The 20,827-nt window shown below is 43.4% G+C and overlaps 1 protein-coding gene across 1 annotated transcript in view; it reads left to right on the top strand.

Annotated features, from left to right (window-relative positions):
- LOC138296175 (uncharacterized) overlaps positions 1–20,827 on the top strand; it is a 498,683-nt gene that overhangs the window by 233,317 nt on the left and 244,539 nt on the right. Inside the window, exon 7 of the mRNA XM_069235068.1 lies at positions 12,686–12,803. Coding sequence (XP_069091169.1) covers positions 12,686–12,803 — 118 coding nt within the window. The remainder of the gene's footprint in view (positions 1–12,685; positions 12,804–20,827) is intronic.

The raw sequence follows: 20,827 nt of genomic DNA, 5'->3' as shown, positions 1-20,827 counted from the left end.
CAGTTCTCGTGCCGCTCACCCCCAACACAGGGACAGGTTCTCGATAAGAAGGACCAAATTCTTTTTTAACTGCGACCTTTTCACGCACTAGATCCCCAATCCTGGGTATCCAACCAGTAGGTGTTACTGGCTCATCCTTAATTCCTGTGGAGGCAGCATTGGCAGAAGAGTTATCTTCACGGAATTGTTGTAAATCCTGCAAAACAGTGACACGATCATTTATGTCAAAGGGCGTATCTGCTGCCTCCACACCAGGACCATCTAGATCAGGAACATACATTCGTGTTCCAAACAGGCACTCATATGAAGTACGACCCCCCAGTGACCTTCTAGGCAAGTTATTAAGTGCTCTCTGTACTCCATATAGGTGGGCTAGCCAACCACGACCCCTACCTATAACTCTGGCCGTTAAGGACTGCTTTAAATCACGATTTAAACGCTCCACAACAGAATTTCCCTCGGGATGAAATGGAGACGAGAATTGGAGTTGGACCCCCAACGAAGCCATGGTGTCCCTGAATGCCTTAGAGGCAAAAGCAGGGCCCTGGTCCGAATGAAAAGCCGCAACTGCAAATATATCGACAAAGATGCGCAAATCTTTAATAACAGTTCGAGCGTCAGCCGAGCGTTGTGGCCATACCCACACAAACCTGGAGCACGAATCTACAGCAACCAATATATATTTGTATGCACTATCTGGTGTCAGCGGACCACAATGATCCAAGTACACACACTGTAATGGTCTATTTGAAATCAGAAGGGGCGTCTGCTGCGGGCGTCTAGCCGACGATGCTTTAATTTGTTGACAAACGTCACAAAAAGGACATATTGCTTCGTCTCTTTATAGAGACCAGGCCACCAGTAACGAGCCTGTAAAAGTGAAATCGTGGCAGCCACCCCAGCATGTGCAGAAGCCACCCCCTCATGTGCTGCAGAAATCAATCGAGGTCTCTCAATTTTATTGGGAATCTCACGTACACCAATGCCTGGAATTGTAACAGTAGCATTCAGTGCACCATTCAAGCAGTAACTATATTTTGAAGGAAATCCTTTAGGAAAGGGCGTGCCATCAACCGTAGCCTTTATGGCAGCTGAAATTTCTGTGTCTGGTTTGGAACTCGAACGAGTCTCTGCGGCCACAGTGGCGACAGCCACTGCCGATTTCGCGGCTTCATCAGCCAAAGTATTCCCAGCAACGTGTATTCCAACGCGCTGGTGTCCAAGTGTATGCACAACATGGACTTTAGGAAGCGTTTCCTTCAGATCCGCAACCTTACCCCACAACATTTTATGTTTAATGGTGTTGCCTTTAGAATCTCTGAACCCATTCATCTTCCAATAGTGTAGATATTCGTTGAAAGACTGCACACAGTAGTAGGAGTCACAGACCAGCAAGGTTAAAAGCGCTGGATCCGTGTGCTCCAACGCTAACAATAGAGCTTTGAGCTCAGCCAGCTGTGCCGTGCACCTCCCAAGGTTCTAGTATAAGTATGTCGGGGCAGAACACGTCCCCCTCCATAGTGCCGCTCACCACCGCACATGCAGCAGAATACTGTTGTTTAGTCCCAACCGCTGGTTGTGCAGAGCCATCGGTATACATGACCACCTGATATTGGTCAATAGGCAACGTACCAGTAGGAACAGGGTATTCCATTTCATATTGAAGAAATTCTTGAGTCTGCAGTTTAGGGTCAAATACGTAATCTACATCAGTGGCTGTCAAAGACGTAGCCCATTGTATCCATCGCGGGTGCAAAGCTTTCGAATTTGGAACACTCGCTTTTGTAACTGCCTCTAAGGCCGGAATTGGGGAAACGACAACGATGCGTTGACCCTGGGCCAGCGGTCTTTCTTTAATAACAGCCATCTGTACTGCAGTGAGAATTTTCTCAGTTTGTGCAAATCGTTGTTCTGCAGCAGAATACAAATGAGATTTGTATGCAATCGGGACTGTCTCCCCCTCATTAAAGGTGACATAAGTAAACCCAACAGCCCCAGGTATCACCCTGATGACTAAATGTGTCTTATTGTCCTGTGTGTGTAAGTGTTTTACTGCTAAGAGATCACTTTGTAATTCTCGTAGTATGTGTGTATGTTCAATCGTCCAAAATCTACTCGAAAAATTCGGGCGAATCAACTCGTATAAGGGTTTTATACGCGTCGCATAATCAGGAATGTAAGTTCTGCCAAAATTCAGAAACCCCAACAATGACTGGAGCTTCCGAACCGTATTAGGAGGCTGCAATAAAGCACATTTCTCCAAAAAATGTGGCGCTAAGCTCTTGCCCTCACTCGACAACTCATATCCCAGGAAAATGACGCTGAGGAAGGCAATCTTTGATTTCTTAAAATTAAACTTATAGCCAATATCAGCAAACCCCACAACAATGCGCGATACACGCCTTAGATGTTGCAGAATCTCATCATCTGTCAGATATATGTCATCAACATATGATAACGCTTCAGGGTCGAACTCATGCAGCATTTCAGTTACACGAGCCGAAAACAGTCCTGGGCTATTCTTATACCCCTGAGGCAAACGACAAAAAAAATTCTTAGAGCCAAACGCACTGAAACAGGTATAGTCCTGACTCTCGGGCGCTATATTCTGGCAAAAAAATCCATTCGAGATATCTAATGTTGTCTTGTATTTTTTACGCACTATATTATTCATAAGCGCTGCGCTGTGTGAATTCTGTATTGCATATGTGCGTGTATGACTATTCAAATGTCGGTAATCCACCACTATCCTATATGAATGGTCCGGTTTAGCAACTGGAAACAAGGGAATATTCATCGGCGAGACACAGGGCTCAATTACACCCTGATACTACAATTGTGTAAGAATTTTTCTAACCGATGCCCTTGCTTCAAATTTGATAGGATACTGCGGTTGTGGCTGAGGTTCGCCCTTTATCGGAATTACATGATAAGGTGATTGTCTGTCCCACCCCACGTTATTTCTATACAAGGCGGGAGCCTGTGCTAGAGCCCATGATTTACTATAGGACTCCGCTAGTTCTCTCGGAACAAGTGGTGAGAAGGAAGGTGTAATAACCTCCTCCCCAACTGGACAGTCGCGAACAAAGTCAGGTGGCCAATCCTGTTCGGCCAACAGAACATCATATGATTTTACCACATGGTCCCAAAAAATGGCGTTTATAATACGGTCAATGTCCCCTTCCAATCGCAGAGTCACTTTATATACTCTATCAGGATCAGAGACTCGCATATCCGCCATCTCGACTTGTATGAAGTCATCAGTTGCTTTCACCTCCAGATGCTCTAGAAGACTCCGGCGAACTATTGTGACCTCTGCCGCGCTATCTAACAGTGCTAACGCCCATGTCTTGTTCGTCAAGAGAACTCTCTTCTTGAGCGGCATGTCTAACTGAGACTGCTGCCACTTTCTTCTTTTTAAATTGCTGTTTTTGTTGCAGCGGTTTCTCTTCTTGTTTAATAGAAACCTCTGCTGAGCGTTGTGAATCCTGTCTCGGTTTCACGTACTCCGTCCTCCGCTCTGACCGCCCACCTCTCTCACTTCTCTTTTCCGAGGAGTCCTGAAAGGAACGAGATTGGCGTGTATCAGTATATTGATATCTATCAGGCGTCTTCAAAGTATCCCTATTCCTGAGATTATACTTATTCTGTGGGGTCTCCGGTTGCGGAGACTGCCCACCATCTTTCTTAGGTGTTTGCTGTTTCTTTTCCCAGCGCTTTTTCGAACCCTCAGGTTGTTGCTGTTTAGCATTATCTTTATTATTTTTACCCTGTAACTGGGGTTTTTGTGGTCTAGCCCCTAGGCTATCACGACCAATACTAGAATATGTTTCCGCTATTATTCTCGGAAGCTCCCGCTCCTGATTAAGCAGCGGAACATCCCGAAGACGCATTCGCACAGCTAGTGCTACTGCCTCTCCTTTGAGATTACTCAAAATAATAGAAGAAACTGTGGCAAAATTGCCCAGCAACTGCATGCCCAAATCTAAGGCAGGGGCAGCCCCATATTCATCTTGAATCTGTTTAAGTACGTCTGGTAAATTAGCTAATGTCGGTGTACCGTGTGCCGTAGTGTAGAGCGCGGCAAACACCGTGCCCCAGGTATTACAAAGGTCCACCGGAGGAACCATCCCATACGGCAAACACATCGTCAAAATTCTATGTTTATCCTGAGGTCCCGTATGGGGAAATACTGCTTCCAGCGTATTTATTTTTTGCGCCAGCCAAAATGGAGTCTCCTCTCGTTTAGCCGGTACTTTACCCATAACAGAGTGTACAGTGGCCGGATTAATACCTGGAACCACTGCCTGTGGGTGCGCTGGAGCAGCACGCGCTGCGTTTGTATTTAGTGTCTGCATTACAAACTGAACTAATCGTCTATATGTAGCCGTTAATTCTGTATATAAACGACGAACTTCAACCACTGCCAATTGAGCAACCGCAGGATGAGGTGTATATGTAGCCAATAGAGGCCAGGTAGGACCATCATTACTCAGCGGACCTAACCTAACTTGTGCTACTGTGTGTGGGAGGGCGCCATCAAGCCAATTATGGTGTTCTTGATAAGATAGAGGTATTTCTAAATAAGCGTAAGTCCTGTATTGTCCAGGGACATTCGCAACAGTGTATTCGTGAAAAGTATTTGATCCCCCATCCACTGCTGGAAATTCGACCCAAGAATAAAAAAGTTCCGTTCTATAGGCTGCATGGGCGTCCACCACAAAAGTGACTGGACCCCCCTGGACCGTCAGTCCATGTGCCAACAGATGTCCTGTGAGCGGGTGACGCATATTAATTGCTATATTCACTACATTAGGATTCGCCATTTATAAAAAATAGCTCTAGGTCAGAGAAGGCATACCAATATAGGGGTCTTCCTTTCAAAGTTCAAGCTTGAACAACCAACCACTAAGCAATAGGAAGCACCTATGCCGTGGCGGCGGAAACCCTCAGCCCCACGGACGTCTCCGTATACGGAACCGAGGAGTCAAAATATATATGAGACCAAGAGAGTCAGTAGGACCTAATCATCAGAGCCAGACCAAACGTTGGCGGCGCCATGTCGCGTGGGCTCTCATTATTCTAAATGAGACTACTGGATTTCTAGGTAGCAGGATCTATAACGGTGTGGGGGACTGAGTCTGACCCACGTGTAAAGAACTCTGTCACCCTAAATCCGGTTTTTGCTCCGGATAACTAGCAGTGCCTCATTTCTCCCTTGTAGAAGGAATGATTCAGCAGCCGAGCACATGACATTTTTGGAACTTCTCAGGGAAGTCGTGGTTACTCAGATCCAAACCAACTCTCTTATTTCCAATACGATCTCATATACAAATGACAAAGACAGTATAAGTTTTATATAATGTTTTTAATAAAACGACTGTATTTTAGATATTAAGGCGTGAGCCGCAATAACCAGAACGATACAACACAGTAGGATTGAAATAGTCACCAGGAGAGTAAAACATAAGAACAAAGCTATCATATTGTCTAACAGTTTCTACTCTCCCTCTGCTTGTTCTATTTAGACCACAGCATGTTAAGCTTCTAGCTTGCCTATTAGCATCACTGTGGAGACATCAACCCTCATACCTGAGCAAAGACCTGTGATCTTGGTTCAGCATCTGCAACGAGGCAGTCAGCCTCTAGTTGTGGTTCCCTGGTCGGAATCTCCCTCTCGCGTGTATTGGGACAAGGAAGTGATTTTATAACTAACATGTCATCGTGATCACAAAATGTCCCTACACAGGAATGCCAAGTCTAAACTTCTACCACGTCTATCGGCAATGTACCAGACTGTATCCTTGACTGAAGCACAGAGTAAATATGTTATGGAGAACTCCAGTGCTGAAGTAGGCAAAACAGTGTGATATGAATAAAAAACAACACCGTAGAACTGGCTATTTGAAAAATAACAGGACGAAGCCTAATAAAAAGCATGTAGAACAAAGTGCACAGAGGCTCTAAGCTGTCAGCAAATGAATAAAATATATTCAGGGCAAAGTGCACAAAGGCCTAAAGCCTGAAGCTAAAGCGCAATGAATACGTAAAACTAACCACACTACACTACAATACTGCTGTAGCATGTAAAATGTACCATAAAGGAAAAGCCTTTTCCTTTTCAATAGATGTTTTATATTAGGGCCCTTGATTACATTACAATACATGGGATTTTATAATCCTTGTATAAACACCAGTTTCTAATTTCTTAATAATTGGTGACTAGGGAAGCACTCAATTGATTGCCGATTATTAAAAAATTGAGTCAGAACTCGACTATTTTAAGTTATTGCCGTCGAGTTGTGGTGTCACAGTACCTGTGCCAGAGCCAGCAGTGGAGGTGAAAGGCAGATCAGGTCATGGAGCATGATTAAAGGAAAAGACAGAACGTTGCTTTTCGTTTTTCTGCTCTATTTTAATAGCTTAAAATAGCAAGCAGAGAGAATATGTGTATTTTTTGCATTACTTCAGTACAGAAAAGCTGGAATCTTTCTGCATGTTTCTACACATTCCGAGCTACTTCAGCTTTTTTTCTAAACAGACTTGTATTGAACTTTTCCTAATATCTGTTTGCAACAAATATCTAACAGGTTTATGATGTGTTTAAATTTGCACCTGATGTTTTATTTTTATTCTTCATATGTGCAAACATGCTCGCTTTTTCATATGAAAGAGCTTCTCACCAAGGTTTTAAGTGGTTTGTCGGAAAGGTGATGATGTGACCATGTGTTATATGGGATAAAGTACACCCTTACGTATATGATAAGGATATTACAAGTCATATTGGAGTTCCATAAAGGAATTCAGTCTTCAGCCTCATGCCTCTGTGTGGTTATGGAACTCCTCGGTGACTTGCACTATCCTTATAATGTAAGGCAGAGAGTGCTTCATCCCTATTAATGCAATCCATGCAGTTTAAACATGGTAACGTCCTATTGAATGGTGCTGGTAACTTTCTTTTTGAGTCCAGATTTATGTCTATTTCTGCATGAGCCTGTATGTTTTGTAGTTCTCTCTTGCACATGTGATCCAATAATGTAGTGTTAAAACGGGATTGCTAATGATATAATCATGTTCAGCAATGCTCCAGTGTTCCATAAAATCTTTCCATATTTTCATACTTTGGAGACTGTGAAGTAAACCTAATTTCATTCAGCTGTCATCAGATATATTTTGTACTTTCATTTGTAACATGTCTGTTCTATTGGTAGATGTGAAGCGTTTCTTTGACTCTGTTGGCATTTCTCCCTTGTAACCTCTTTTACAGAATTGTATTTAATTTTGTCTTCTGTCACAAGAAAAGTATTGTCTTTTTTAAAATAATTTTGTGTACCTTTAATAGTTGACTGTGCATGAATTTTCTCTTGTTTTATCATACTCACCTAAGTAGGAGTGAAGCAGTACTAAAAAGAAAGACAGGTATTCTTATATGTGGACTAAGTGATATGCACAGCAACAGCCTCAGTGGTGACAGGTGGCAGAGATAATGAAGGAAAGATGGAGAACTAGGCTATTCTACAGACCCAGTTCAGGCAGGGTCTTAGCAGAACGTGTGCAAACTCACAATCCTCTGTGCAATATCTGCATACCCAGAATTGTTTCCTATTTTTTTCAATTTGCAGAAAAACATTTCATTTCCTAATGGTAATATGTACGAGGAAAGGCTTACATTTTATGAGGGCCTACTATTTTTGAGTAAGAGCCCGGTGCATAAACACTCCTCTAATACTGAGGTAGTCTTCATTCCAAGTTACTATCTGTTGCATATAACTTGTGAATCATGAAGCAAAGTGATGCTCATTTTGCAAAATGGTCAGTTCCAGAGTAAGGAGAGTCACATAAATAGAATATTGACGTCGTTCGTTATAGGGAAAATGGGAGCTTTATGGTAGTATTTCCATTACCGTCAATGGAAACCGCATTGTAATATAGCAATAAAATAACTTACCAAAGACATAGGAAAAGGATTGCAACCAGCAACGTTAAAAAGGGACCACAGTGGTATGCACAACCATGGATTTTAAAGAAAGACCACAATAGCATATACATTAGACAGAAACCAATTCAAAATTAAAATGAAATCAGCTGATATGACCTCAGGAATGAGACAGGAGAGTGAGTAAACTAATTATATGAGAAAAATATGTAAATGCTTGACTACAATTATCAGGTGTTATTTTTTTTACAAAATAGCTTTTAATTCATTTATCCATTAATTTGTTCCACACCAAAGGCTGTTTTCTTTAAAAGTAACACAGCACATAATATACAGGATTTGCATATTTATTTATTAGACCTTGCTTTGAGTAAGCATTCATTTATAATGCAGAACTGGTTCCATTTAGAGGTAAATGAATTCATTCCAAAATGGCCGCTGCATTCACGAAATAGCCCCTTTTACATGCTGATAATTGAAATAGAAACACGTGCCAGCAAGCCGATCTATATACCAAGTATACAATAGCACGAGGTGAGAGATCTAAACTCCTCTGAGATTATCTAGGATGTGTCTCAAAGCAGTTGCAGAATGGCACTGATCCAGAGCTCGATCTGTACTGTATTGAAGGCAATTGCACTGTGAAACCAGACAATAAAACAGGGCTGAATGTCATTCAGTGAGATCGCAGTAATATCAGGTTCCCGAGTTTGCACGGATAAAAGCCATTACCTATTACACGTTTGACCAATTAATGTTGAATTCCCTGGATCAAAGGAACCTGGTCTGACCACAGGAAAGTCATACTTTCTGCCTGTGCCACTTTTGAAAAAGGAAATTTCACACATGTATCCTTCAGTACTGGGAATAGTAGTGAACTCACTGATCTCTGTTGTGAGAAGGACCAGCCGATATCACACATATAGAATGTAATCCAATGTTGTATAAACTATTAACTCAGAATGATTCATTATAATTATTGGGAGATACTATTTTGATAAAATAAAACACAATATACTGCTGAAATATATGGTTGGGCTTCCTTAGACATTATCCATCAACAATAGATGCATTAATATGTTGTGTACTTATAAAGCTTGAGGTACATACTGTATTTGTTGATTTCAAGACAATAACATTATAATCAAATGTTGTAGGAGGCTGGCCTGGTTTGTAGTGGGTACTAAAGGTACTTACACCTTGTGCCAGGTCCAGTTATCCCTTATTAGTAGAGAAGAGGTGTTTCTAGCAGCTTAGGCTGATAGAAGGTAGCTATGGCAAAGCAGCTTAGGCTGAACTAGGAGATATGCAAAGCTCCTATTATACCACGTATATCATATGCACAATATCATAAGAAAACACAATATACAGAGTTACTAAAAATAAAGGTACTTTATTTTTATGACAATATGCCACAAGTATCTCAGTGAGTACCCTCAGTAACAAGGTAAGTACTATACACAAGTTATATGTACACAAACTCAAATCAGGTAAGTAAGAGCAAGAAAGGTAATGCAAACAGTGTAGAATTACAATAGGTTGCAATAGGAGAACATAGGTATAGGGGGCAACACAAACCATATACTGCAAAAGTAGAATGCGAACCACGAATGGACCCCAGACCTATGTGAGCTTGTAGAGGGTCGCTGGGACTGTAAGAAAACAGTGAGGGTTACCAAACTACCCCACCCCAAGACCCTGAAAAGTAGGAGTAAAGTACACCTACTAACCCCAGAGAGCACACTAGTTGTGATAGGGGGATTCTGCAAGAAGAATAAACACCAGCAGTGCACTGACAACGGATTTCCGGACCTGAGGACCTGCAAGGCAAGGGGACCAAGTCCAATAGTCGCGACAGTGTCCAGGGGGGGCAGGAGCCAGGAAACCCCAGATGAAGGTGCAAGGAAGCTGCCACCAGTTGGAAGAAGCTTGGAGTTCTGCAAGAAAGAAGAGGACTAGGAACTTCTCCTTTCCCACGTCGCGATGAAGCTTGCAGAGGTGTTTCCATGCAGAAATACCGCAAACAAGCCTTGCTAGCTGCAAGGGTCGCGGTAGAGGTTTTTGGGTGCTGCAGAGGACCAGGAAGGACCAGGATGTTGCCTTTTGGAGGAGGAGACAGAGGGGGCGCTCAGCAACTCAGAGAGCCCTCACAGAAGCAGGCAGCACCCGCAGAAGTACCCCAACAGGCACCTAGAAGAAGAGTGAACCAGAGTCCACGCAAAGTTACAAAAGGGGGTCCAACTCAGAAGGTTGTGCACTGCAGGACGGGGTGCTGGGGACCCAGCCTAGGCTGTGCACGAAGGAAACCATGGAAGAGTACACAGGAGCCGGTGCAGCTGCAAATCACGCGGTACACAGCTTTGCAGTCTAGCGTGAGAAGGCAAGGTCTTACCTCCACCAAACTTGGACGGAAGAGTCACTGGACTGTGGGAGTCACTTGGACAGAGTTGCTGTGTTCCAGGGACCACGCTCGTCGGGATGAGAGGGGACCCAGAGGACCAGTGATGCAGTCTTTTGGTGCCTGCATTAGCAGGGGGAAGATTCTGTCGACCCACAGGAGATTTCTTCAGAGCTCCTGGTGCAGGGTGAAGGCAGGCTACCCCCAGAGCATGCACCACCAGGAAACAGTCGGGAAAGCCGGCAGGATTAGGCACTACAATGTTGCTGGTAGTCGTCTTGCTACTTTGTTGCGGTTTTGCAGGCGTCCTGGAGCAGACAGCGGTCGATCCTTGGTAGAAGGTGAAGAGGGAGATGCAGAGGAACTCTGGTGAGCTCTTGCATTCGTTATCTGAAGAATTCCCCAAAACAGAGACGTTAAACAGCCATAAAAGGAGGTTTGGCTACCAAGGAAGGAGGATTGGCTACCAAGAGAGGTAAGAGCCCATCAGAAGGAGCCTCTGACATCACCTGCTGGCACTGGCCACTCAGAGCAGTCCAGTGTGCCCCCAACACCTCTGTTTCCAAGATGGCAGGGGTCTGGGACACACTGGAGGAGCTCTGGGCACCTCCCCTGGGAGGTACTGGTCAGGGGAGTGGTCACTCCCATTTCCTTTGTCCAGCTTCGCACCAGAGCAGGGCTGGGGGATCCCTGAACCGGTGTAGACTGGCTTTTGCAGAGATGGGCACCATATGTACCCATCAAAGCATTTTCAGAGGCTGGGGGAGGCTACTCCTCCCCAGCCCTTCACACCTATTTCCAAAGGGAGAGGGTGTAACACCCTCTCTCAGAGGAAATCCTTTGTTCTGCCTTCCTGGGCCAGGGCTACCGGACCCCAGGAGGGCAGAAACCTGTCAGCAGCTGCAGTGGAGACCCCGGAAAGGCAGTTTGGCAGTACCCGGGTTCTGTGCTAGAGACCCGGGGGATCATGGAATTGTCCCCCCAATGCCAGAATGGTATTGGGGTGACAATTCCATGATCTTAGACATGTTACATGGCCATGTTCGGAGTTACCATTGTGAAGCTATACATAGGTAGTGACCTATGTATAGTGCACGTGTGTAATTTTGTCCCCACACTCACAAAGTCCGGGGAATTTGCCCTGAACGATGTGGGGGTGCCCACACACTAAGTAACTTTGCACCCAACCTTCACCAGGTGAAGATTAGACATATAGGTGACTTATAAGTTACTTATGTGCAGTGGTAAATGGCTGTGAAATAACATGGACGTTATTTCACGCAGGCTGCAGTGGCAGGCCTGTGTAAGAATTGTCAGAGCTCCCTATGGGTGGCAAAAGAAATGCTGCAGCCCATAGGGATCTCCTGGAACCCCAATACCCTGGGTACCTCAGTACCATATACTAGGGAATTATATGGGTGTACCAGTATGCCAATGTGAATTGGTAAATTTAGTCACTAGACTGTTAGTGACAAATTTGGAAAGCAGAGAGAGCATAACCACTGAGGTTCTGGTTAGCAGAGCCTCAGTGAGACAGTTAGGCGCCACACAGGGAACACATACAGGCCACAATTTATGAGCACTGGGGTCCTGGCTAACAGGATCCCAGTAACACATAACAAGCACACTGACAACTTAGGGTTTTCACCATGAGCACTGGGCCCTGGCTAGCAGGACCCCAGTGAGACAGTTAAAACACCCTGACATATACTCACAAACAGGCCAAAAGTGGGGGTAACAAGGCTAGAAAGAGGCTACCTTCCTACAAATGTTACCTTGAATAATCATTGTAGCACTGTCATTGTGCCCTCCCTCTTTTAACATATAAAATAACTTATAGAGAGACATATGCACTGGTACACATAATGAAGGTCAAAAAAGGAAAGCCTAACTTCAACCTGGATCATGCACATGTAGTGCTTGTCAGCACATTCAGCAATTCTAGCGCCATATTTGCTTCTAACAAAATATATTCTTCAGAATAACCAAGACATTCACTGAAAAAAACCCAAAGGTTACAGGGACCTAGATTATATCCTAGTCATTTAATATACAACAAACTGTACTTCGCTTTCATTCATTGTTGTGTTTCAATGTTGAAACCATATTTACAATATGTAAGGCTCAGTGGCGTAGCGTGGGTTGTCAGCACCCGGGGCAAGGCAAGTAATTTGCGCCCCCTAACCCGTGGATTTTAGCACTCGAGTCCCCCCACCAGATGTTGCGCCCGGTGCGGCCGGCCCCCCCTGCACCCCCCACACTACGCCACTGGTAAGGCTTTTTACACAGTGTGTACCTTTAACTTTACATATTTTTTCACTTACGAATGCATTGTTCTTAAAACTACACAGTGTAAAAGCAGCAACATCAAGTGAAAAATCAACTGATGAAGTACTGGTGAAAAATGCAGAGAACTTGATCCAGACGATTCTAAGGACTTTAAAAGCCGTGGAAGCAGCATGTATTAGAGTAAGTATGTGGCAGATTTGTTAACTGTGTTCATTTTTAGACATTTCAAGCCGGTCGAGGAATATAGATAGCTGTGTTATAAGTTGCTTATTAGCAGAAGAATTTTGCTGCTCAATATTGTTGTTAACATTTGTTAGATCAACTCAGCTAGTTGGTCATCCACGTCTTGGAAGGTTTTGTCCACGATGGCCTGCCCTCCTTAAGTATGACGATTCACCCTTGTACCAGAAGATTATTTGCCTGGTTCCCAATTATCTCTTTCTGTGTGCCTTCATTTTTCTTTTCTCCTCTAACACCTTTAAGTACTCCGAGGCTGGTGTCAGTAGCATGCTGAACTTTACAGAAGCCTAAAATAAAAATCTGCTTGATAACCCACCATTGGACACTTAGCACTATCTCACGTACGACTACACCGAAGCTATTGGACTTTTGTGAATTCTACTATATCAAGTGTTTGTTTCCCAGTAAATTTACATATTTAAATTATCCTCATGGCTAAAATTTGTAATAGCACATTTTTAAGTAGTTAAACATATGATTTAGATATGTGACACATGAGATATTCATTTTAAATACCGCCCGTTAAACATACTTATTTTCCTTACTTTGCAGTAGAGTGCCTTGATGATGGTCAGTATGTCAGTTTCTGATGTTCACGTATATTATCCAATCCTGATTGCATCCCGAGGATGTTTCTTGCTGCAAGTCTCTGTAGAATTATTCACATTAATCCAGGTGCAGCCAGCACTTGTTTCTCCCATTTTACGCTTACAAGCATGGGGTTTCTCAAGAATAACCAAGTTTTATTTAAACCATGTGTGAGGTGACACACTAAAAGTGAAAACATGGCACACTTGTGGAAAGACTGCACAGATGCTCCTTAACTTTACTCTTACATGAGAGAAAGTGAGTGTGGTGTGTAGGTAGCAGTGTCTAGCAATGCTAATGTTTGTTATCTTACCAGGGCTTTAATTTTATGACAAGACCGGAGGCTCTATTATGCGCTCTTTTCTTACTTTAATTCAAACAGCAGCAGTCAAGAAACTACAACTCCCATGAGGGTTAGCTAAAGGAGAGAAGGCATAGTTGAGGGAACCGGACCAATCTTGTAGGAAAGCGTCTGTAGCCAAAGCCAGTGGATCCGGGCGCCAGCTGAAAAAATGGGGAAGCTGGGCGTTGAGTCTGGACGCAAAGAGGTCTATTTGGAAAGGACCCCATTTCCTTTCTATCTGATGAAAGACTGACTGGTGTAATTTCCAGTCGCTGTAGTCGGTGAGGTGGCGAGAATGCCAGTCTGCATTTGAATTCAATGATCCTGGTAGATACTCCGTTAAGAGGGAAATTTTGTGGGACAGGCAAAAGTCCCAGAAGCTCTTGGCTAATAGGGCCAGCGGTCTGGACCTGGTGCCCCCTAAACGGTTGATGTAGCGCACCGCTGATATATTGTCCATACGGAGCAGAATGGAGCATCGTGCTCTGTTTTTTGTGAAGCTCTTGATCGCAAAGGAGCCTGCAAGAAGCTCTAAACAATTTATGTGCAATCTGGACTCCTCTGCGGACCATATACCGCCAGTCGATATCGAACCACAGCAGGCGCCCCAACCTGTGAGACTTGCATCTGATTCTAACACAATATCGGGCACAGAGGGGAAGATGGATCTGCCATTCCAAGCCTCTAAATGGGATATCCACCATTGGATTTCCATCTGGGATTCTAGGTCCAAGGAGACGAGGTCGGAATAAGCCAGTCCTCAACGAAGATGAAGGATTTTGAGGCGCTGGAGGGCGCGGTAGTGAAGGGGACCTGGAAAGATGGCTTGAATAGAGGACGAGAGAAGACCGACAACCCTTGCGAGGGTTCTGAGAGAAATATAATATTTTCGAAGGGTTAAGATTAGTTCTTTTTTTATTGCAGAAACTTTGGAACGGGGAAGGAACAGAGCGGCCGAGACAGAATCTATTTGGAAGCCTAGAAACTCTATTTGTTGGCAGGGTAGAAGAACCGCTTTTCGAGGTTTATCAAGAAACCGAGGTCTGAGAGGAGAGTGGATGTTAACTGTAGGTGAGAAAGCAAAGAGGATTTGCTTTGGTGCATGATTAAAATGTCATCGAGATAGATAATCAGTCTGATACCCAGGGAGCGTAGGAAGGTTACGACCGGTTTCAACAGTTTCGTGAAGCACCAGGGAGCGGAGGATAGGCCGAAAGGAAGAGAGGAAAAATGATAAGTTTTTGAATTCCAAAGAAATTGCAAAAACTTTCTGTGAGAAGGATGAATAGGGACGGTCAAGTATGCGTCCTGTAAATCTAGTCTGACTAGCCAATCGAACTGGAGTAAAATATCCCTGAGATGGATAATAGTTTCCATCTTGAAGTGTCGATAGATGACAAACTGATTGAAAGATTTCAGATTGATTACCGGTCGTAGCTTTTTGTTCTTTTTGTGGACGAGGAATATAGAGCTGGTGAATCCGGATGGGTCTGGAGTGCAAAGATGGATGGCATCCTTTTTTAAGAGAGATTGAATCTCTGAAGAGATTAAAGAAGACATTTCTAGAGAAAACTTTGGAAGAGGAGGAAGACAGAGCTGGAGAGGGGGGGACAGAAGTTCGATCTGATATCCCTGAACAGTGGAGAGGACCCAAGGATCTGCAGAGATTGACTTCCACTTTTGAAGGAAGAAGCGAAGGCGACCTCCTACGGGAGGGCCAGAAAGCTGGCTTACCTTGATTAATGGGCGGTCTGGAGAAACGCTGGCCACGGTTGCGGAAACCTCTAGTTCTTTGTGGATAAAAGTGGGGTTTGAACTCGTGGGAATAGGAGTTGAAGGAATTAGCATATCCTCTTGAGCCTTGGTTTCTGTATGTGTGGCCGGTAAAGCGGCTCCTACCTCTACCGGCCCGGGAAAAAATACGTTGGTTAAAAACCTTCTTGAGATTTTGTTGGGCTTTGTCCAAGGATGAGAACGTCGAAACGAAACGGCTCACGTCTTTTATGAAGTTATCCCCAAAGAGTTTTCCATTGGCCTGAATGCCAGGGTCTCGAGTGGCCAAGTTAGCTAGCTTGGGGTCCATTTTGAGAAGAAGGCCCTTACGCCTTTCGTGAATGATAGCCGAGTTGGCATTACCCAAAAGACAAAAGGCTCTCTGAATCCAGAGAGAAAGATCTAAGGGATCAATAGGCGATTCCTCTAACCTGGCTGATTCAGCTATGTCAAAGATCCTTGCCAAAGGGCCTACCACGTCCAGGAGCTTGTCCTGACAAGTGGTCCAGGCCTTGTCGACTCCGTTACGGGGATCCTTACCAAATTTGGTGAAAAAAGTGATGAGGGAGTCATCAATAGTTGGGGTTGCCGTAATATTGGAATCCAACGAAGGCCTGGGACATTCTGATTTTAATTTGGATCTGGTTTGCTTGTCTAAAGGGAGGCGTAAGCGGGAAGTGATGTAATCACCTACATGGTCTAACGGGAGCCATTCAGTAGAGTTAGGATGGTGTATGAGTGACGGATCAAACATAGGAACACCCTCCGAGTCAACTACCCTGGTAGAAGGACCACCTGTTGCAAGTTTGATACGTTTGGGGGAGGAAAACGTATCATCCGGATTGTCGGACTGAGATCGTTCATCCATGTCCTCATCGTCCGTGTCCAAAATTTTTGAGATCACAATCTTTTTAGGCGCAGTAACGTGTTTTAATTTTGATTCACATTTTGATTGAGCGATCGTATTTTTGGCGGAAATCCCCTCCTTAGTAGGAGGCCTGGGAGGAATCAAGTCCTCATTCTGGTGTGAGGCAAGCTCACTCTCTGTCTGTGCGCCTTTACGTGATTATAATTTCCGTTTTCTGCTTTCCCCCGCAGAATGGGCCATAGATTTGGACACCATGGACATGACAGAATTCTCAATGTTTTTAGACATTTTTTCCATGGATGCTTTCATGGCATGTTTTACGGAGGACTGGATTAATTTATTCAAATCCTGTTGAAAGGATTCTTCCTCCTCCTCAGAGGCAGACCTTGAGGGAGAACTCCCTGATTCCATAATAAACAAAAGTAAATGCGGGCAGAAATGCCTAAAAACAGAGCCCAGAAGAATATTTAGGAGGCACTCAGGAGAGGTTAACCACGGGTTAATAGGAGCAGCATGCTCCGTGTGTTGAGGCTAGGCTCCTCCCCGGGGCGGAGATCCGGAGGAAAAAACCAGTCGAGGAGTGGGGCGGCACTGGAGAGCAGCGGCAATAGAAGCGCTGTCCTATGAAGCTGGCGCCGTGTGGAGAGGACGCGTAAAGCCGCTCGGAATAGAGTTGCGGCGAACAGCTGAGCCGGTAAGGAATTCCCTGTCAGACGCGCGTCGAACTGAGACGCGCGCTGACAGGATTAGGAAAAATAACTGCGCGATAGAATTGTCGACGGAGCGCGCGCATAGAACGGCCGATGCCGGCCGGAGGGGGGACGGGGAAAGAGATAGCTAAATAAAACCGGGATAAACCACCACGGAGCGGTGAAGAAACAGTAAATAGGTTATTTCCCCCGATATAGAAGCTATAAAGAAACGTTACAATAAAATATGCATTAAATACAATATCTGAAAACCATTAAGTACATAGGAGACGAAAGGAGAGTACTTATCATGACTGCGAGCAGCAAGAAAAGAGGGCTGCTTGCAGTCAAGGGTGCACTCTATGGTTTGTGGCCCCTTCCTATTGGTCAAGTTTTGGTTATTGTTTTGCTCCCATTGGTTAGACATTAGCTAACCCTCATGGGAGTTGTAGTTTCTTGACTGCTGCTGCTTGAATTAAAGTAAGAAAAGAACGCATAATATTCGCCTCCGTGTCTTTAATAAAATTAAGACTTTCAGTCATAAGTTACTAGGAAAATCTACATTCATTCGAAAAGAGAGTGGACTGGCATATAAAGAAATATGCTTAACTGAAAGTACCCTTAACTTATCTTGAGCTTTATTAATAATTTAGTTGGTGAGGTACATGGGTCATCCTCAAGAGGGTCCTAAAATAATGGTGCACCAAATGAAAGACCTACACTGTATGTTTATGAATATTTTATAATACCTTTGTCTTGCTGTTATTGTAAACTGTTTGTCCCATCTGTAATCTGGAGTAAAATGAGACCAGAAATTAGCGCTGTCATTCATGGGAGACATTTGATTGGCTGTGGCTTATGGGTCCGGTATCATCAGTCCCCATGTGGTACCTAAGGGTAATATTTATGAATATTCCTTGGAAGTATGTAACTTCCTATGATTTATATAACTTATATTGTAATAAAATAACATTATCGAAAGAGGATAGAACTGAAATAGGGAACTAGAAAAACTAGTTTCCTGTTTTTTTAGAAATGTACATAGATCAGAATGAGTAGTAATAGAATCATCCTTACAATAGGAAATTGTTTAAAAAGCAACCTAATATGGATACTCAAACTAGTCATGAGTCAATGAAGCGGATTGGTCACCCACGGTTAAGTGGCCATCCGGTTACAGGTGCAATGCCTAGTTTGGGGGAAAGTGGTCCATCTCTGCGTTCCTCTCATGGCTTCCCGTCTTTTGTCGTAGGCCTAGAGAGGTGCCATATTTAAAGTAAGGGGAGCTTTGTCCTTTCTTCATTTTTATTCATGGCATGATGTGGTAGGGTAGCTCCTATAGCAGCAGACGCCATCTTGGATTGGTATGTCGATGAAAGGTTCAAAGTCTTGCACAGATTGATTGCTTTTGAACAATAGTCCACAGTCATTGCCGTACCTCCTTTTCTATCTGTGCTTAGTGAGTCTCTTTGAAATGGTAAGTGAAACTTAAACACTTGCAGTCCTGGAGTGTGCTTTTTTCTTGATAATATTTCATGGGCATGTGTGTTCATGTTTGTAAGCAGTGCAATTCCTTTTCTGTGCCATACATCTCCTTTAGCTGGTAGTAATGATCTATTTAAGGTACCCAATACTTCAGATCTCAGTTTTGTTGAATGTTCTACTTGACCGTAAATGTTTGTTATGATTGAATCGCTCCTAGCTATATATTCAATCTAATACTTAATGCAGTATATTATTAACTATATAATTAAACTGTATTTTTTATCATATTCATTTGTTTTATATTTGGAGTTATAATTAACCATTGTATATTTTATCCACCATTGATAATAAAGCAACCATTTGTTTTGTCTTCTAATGTTTCATAATAATGAGCATCTGAAATGCAGCATTTAGCATCTCAATACGTTGATTTTAGAGCAAAAATTGGGTCCCTCTAGGAAAAAAGGACTACCACAAATAGAAGCCATTCTGTCTAAGACCTTTTTTCACTTTGGGCCCTAGCCCCTAATTTGATGGAGCAACCAGGTAGCCTATGCTTTTGCTTCATCAACTTCAGTGCTGCATTGTATCTGGTTGACACAGTGTCTGGAATAAGTTAACATAAAGGAATACATTAATGTAAATGGTTTCTATCCTCTGTGACCTGTGGTCCTTTAACTGGGCACAAGTGGAAGCCAAATTGATGGTTCCATTTTACCAAATAAATCTACAAGATTGTGTGCTACTTCCCATGTTTATTAGTCTATATTGGCCTGCCAAATTACAATATGCAAAATACTTTAATGTAACCTAGGTGGTGTACATGTACCCTGTCCTTTGTACACAGATTATGTAGTCATAATAGTCCCTGCCCCCAAAGGCCTACAGAGGAAGTTTTTGGTATTAAGAGAGTTGTGTGGTCATATTTATCTAACTGTAAACACTGCTAAAACTGACATTTTTTTGGTAAGAATAATAATAAATACTCTTGGTGCCTAGCAGCAAATAATGTGAAGAGAGTCCATTCCTAAAACATTTAGACCTGACTTTCTTTGGTTTCTTAAGATGAGCAGAGCATTTCAACCACATATCTGTTTGACTTGAGTAACCTCTGGAGTGCTAGCTTACTTTAACCCTGTTTAGAGGAGGTTACCTCCACTGTCAATTTGCAAACTTGTAGAGGTTCATATAGTTTGAGATATGCCATATGGTGCTGAGCTTCTGGCTTTTGACAACAAGGCCACCTTTGATGATATTGAAAGCCACTGTTTTAAACGTTTTAAATCTTTTGCCTAAAAATATGACCAAGATGGCTAGGTAAGTGCTGGGGTTTATGTCATGGTCTGTTATGGGAGGTGCCTAACTATTAAGATTTGTTCATTCTTTGTCTTTGAGGGGGCAAACAGGAAGACCTTACGGGGGATTAATGATGTTAAATATCTGCACAGTAACTTTAGTTTAATAGAGAAGTGGGATGCCAACCGTTCTAGACACTTCTTAAGCCAATCTGCATTGTTGGCGCCCCAAAGAAGGGACTGCAATTACCAATCCTGACCCCCTGATATACCTCTGTTAAGAAATTGCTGTCCAGAGATTTTCATTTTTGATTTGTGATTTTGAATCATTAGAGAAGTAATTTAGCTTGGGTAGACGTTGCTGAACCATGACAAATTTTTCTGGGCAACATTTTTAAAAATGGCAGATGTGTTGCAGTGATGATGTAATATGTAATATTTTGGGAACCATGACACCAATATAATTCATTCTGGTGTCAAAACATAAGTTTTGGTGGTCAAGTAGTCTTATAGAGACAGAAAATAACTCCTCAGAGCAACCCTTCTGCCGTTTTCCAAAATGGTGGCTGTAATGGAGGAAGAAGAAGTGAAACAAATAATAATGTTTTTTAATCCTTTATGCATACACCAAGCAATGTTTATGACCTGAATATGAAAAAAATAGGCCCTCATTATGAGTTTGGCAGGCGGTGGAAGCCACCTGCCATACTCGTACCGCCATCTGACCGCTAGTGCTGCCAGAACACCACCGGCACTATCACGAACAGGGCCTTAACATTGACATCGGCTTGTAATCGAGCCGGCGGCAATCTGGAGGTGCGGCGGGTGCAGCAGCACCCATCATGCTCTCCACTGCCCGTAATAGGGACGTGGAAAAATTACAGGGCTGTCTATGGGGGCCCCAGCACCCCCATTCCGCCAGC

The sequence above is a fragment of the Pleurodeles waltl genome, chromosome 5 (assembly GCF_031143425.1).
Source record: "Pleurodeles waltl isolate 20211129_DDA chromosome 5, aPleWal1.hap1.20221129, whole genome shotgun sequence".
NCBI lineage: Eukaryota > Metazoa > Chordata > Amphibia > Caudata > Salamandridae > Pleurodeles > Pleurodeles waltl.
The sequence above is the reverse complement of the archived record's forward strand: the minus strand, read 5'-3'. Positions and strand labels throughout refer to the sequence as shown.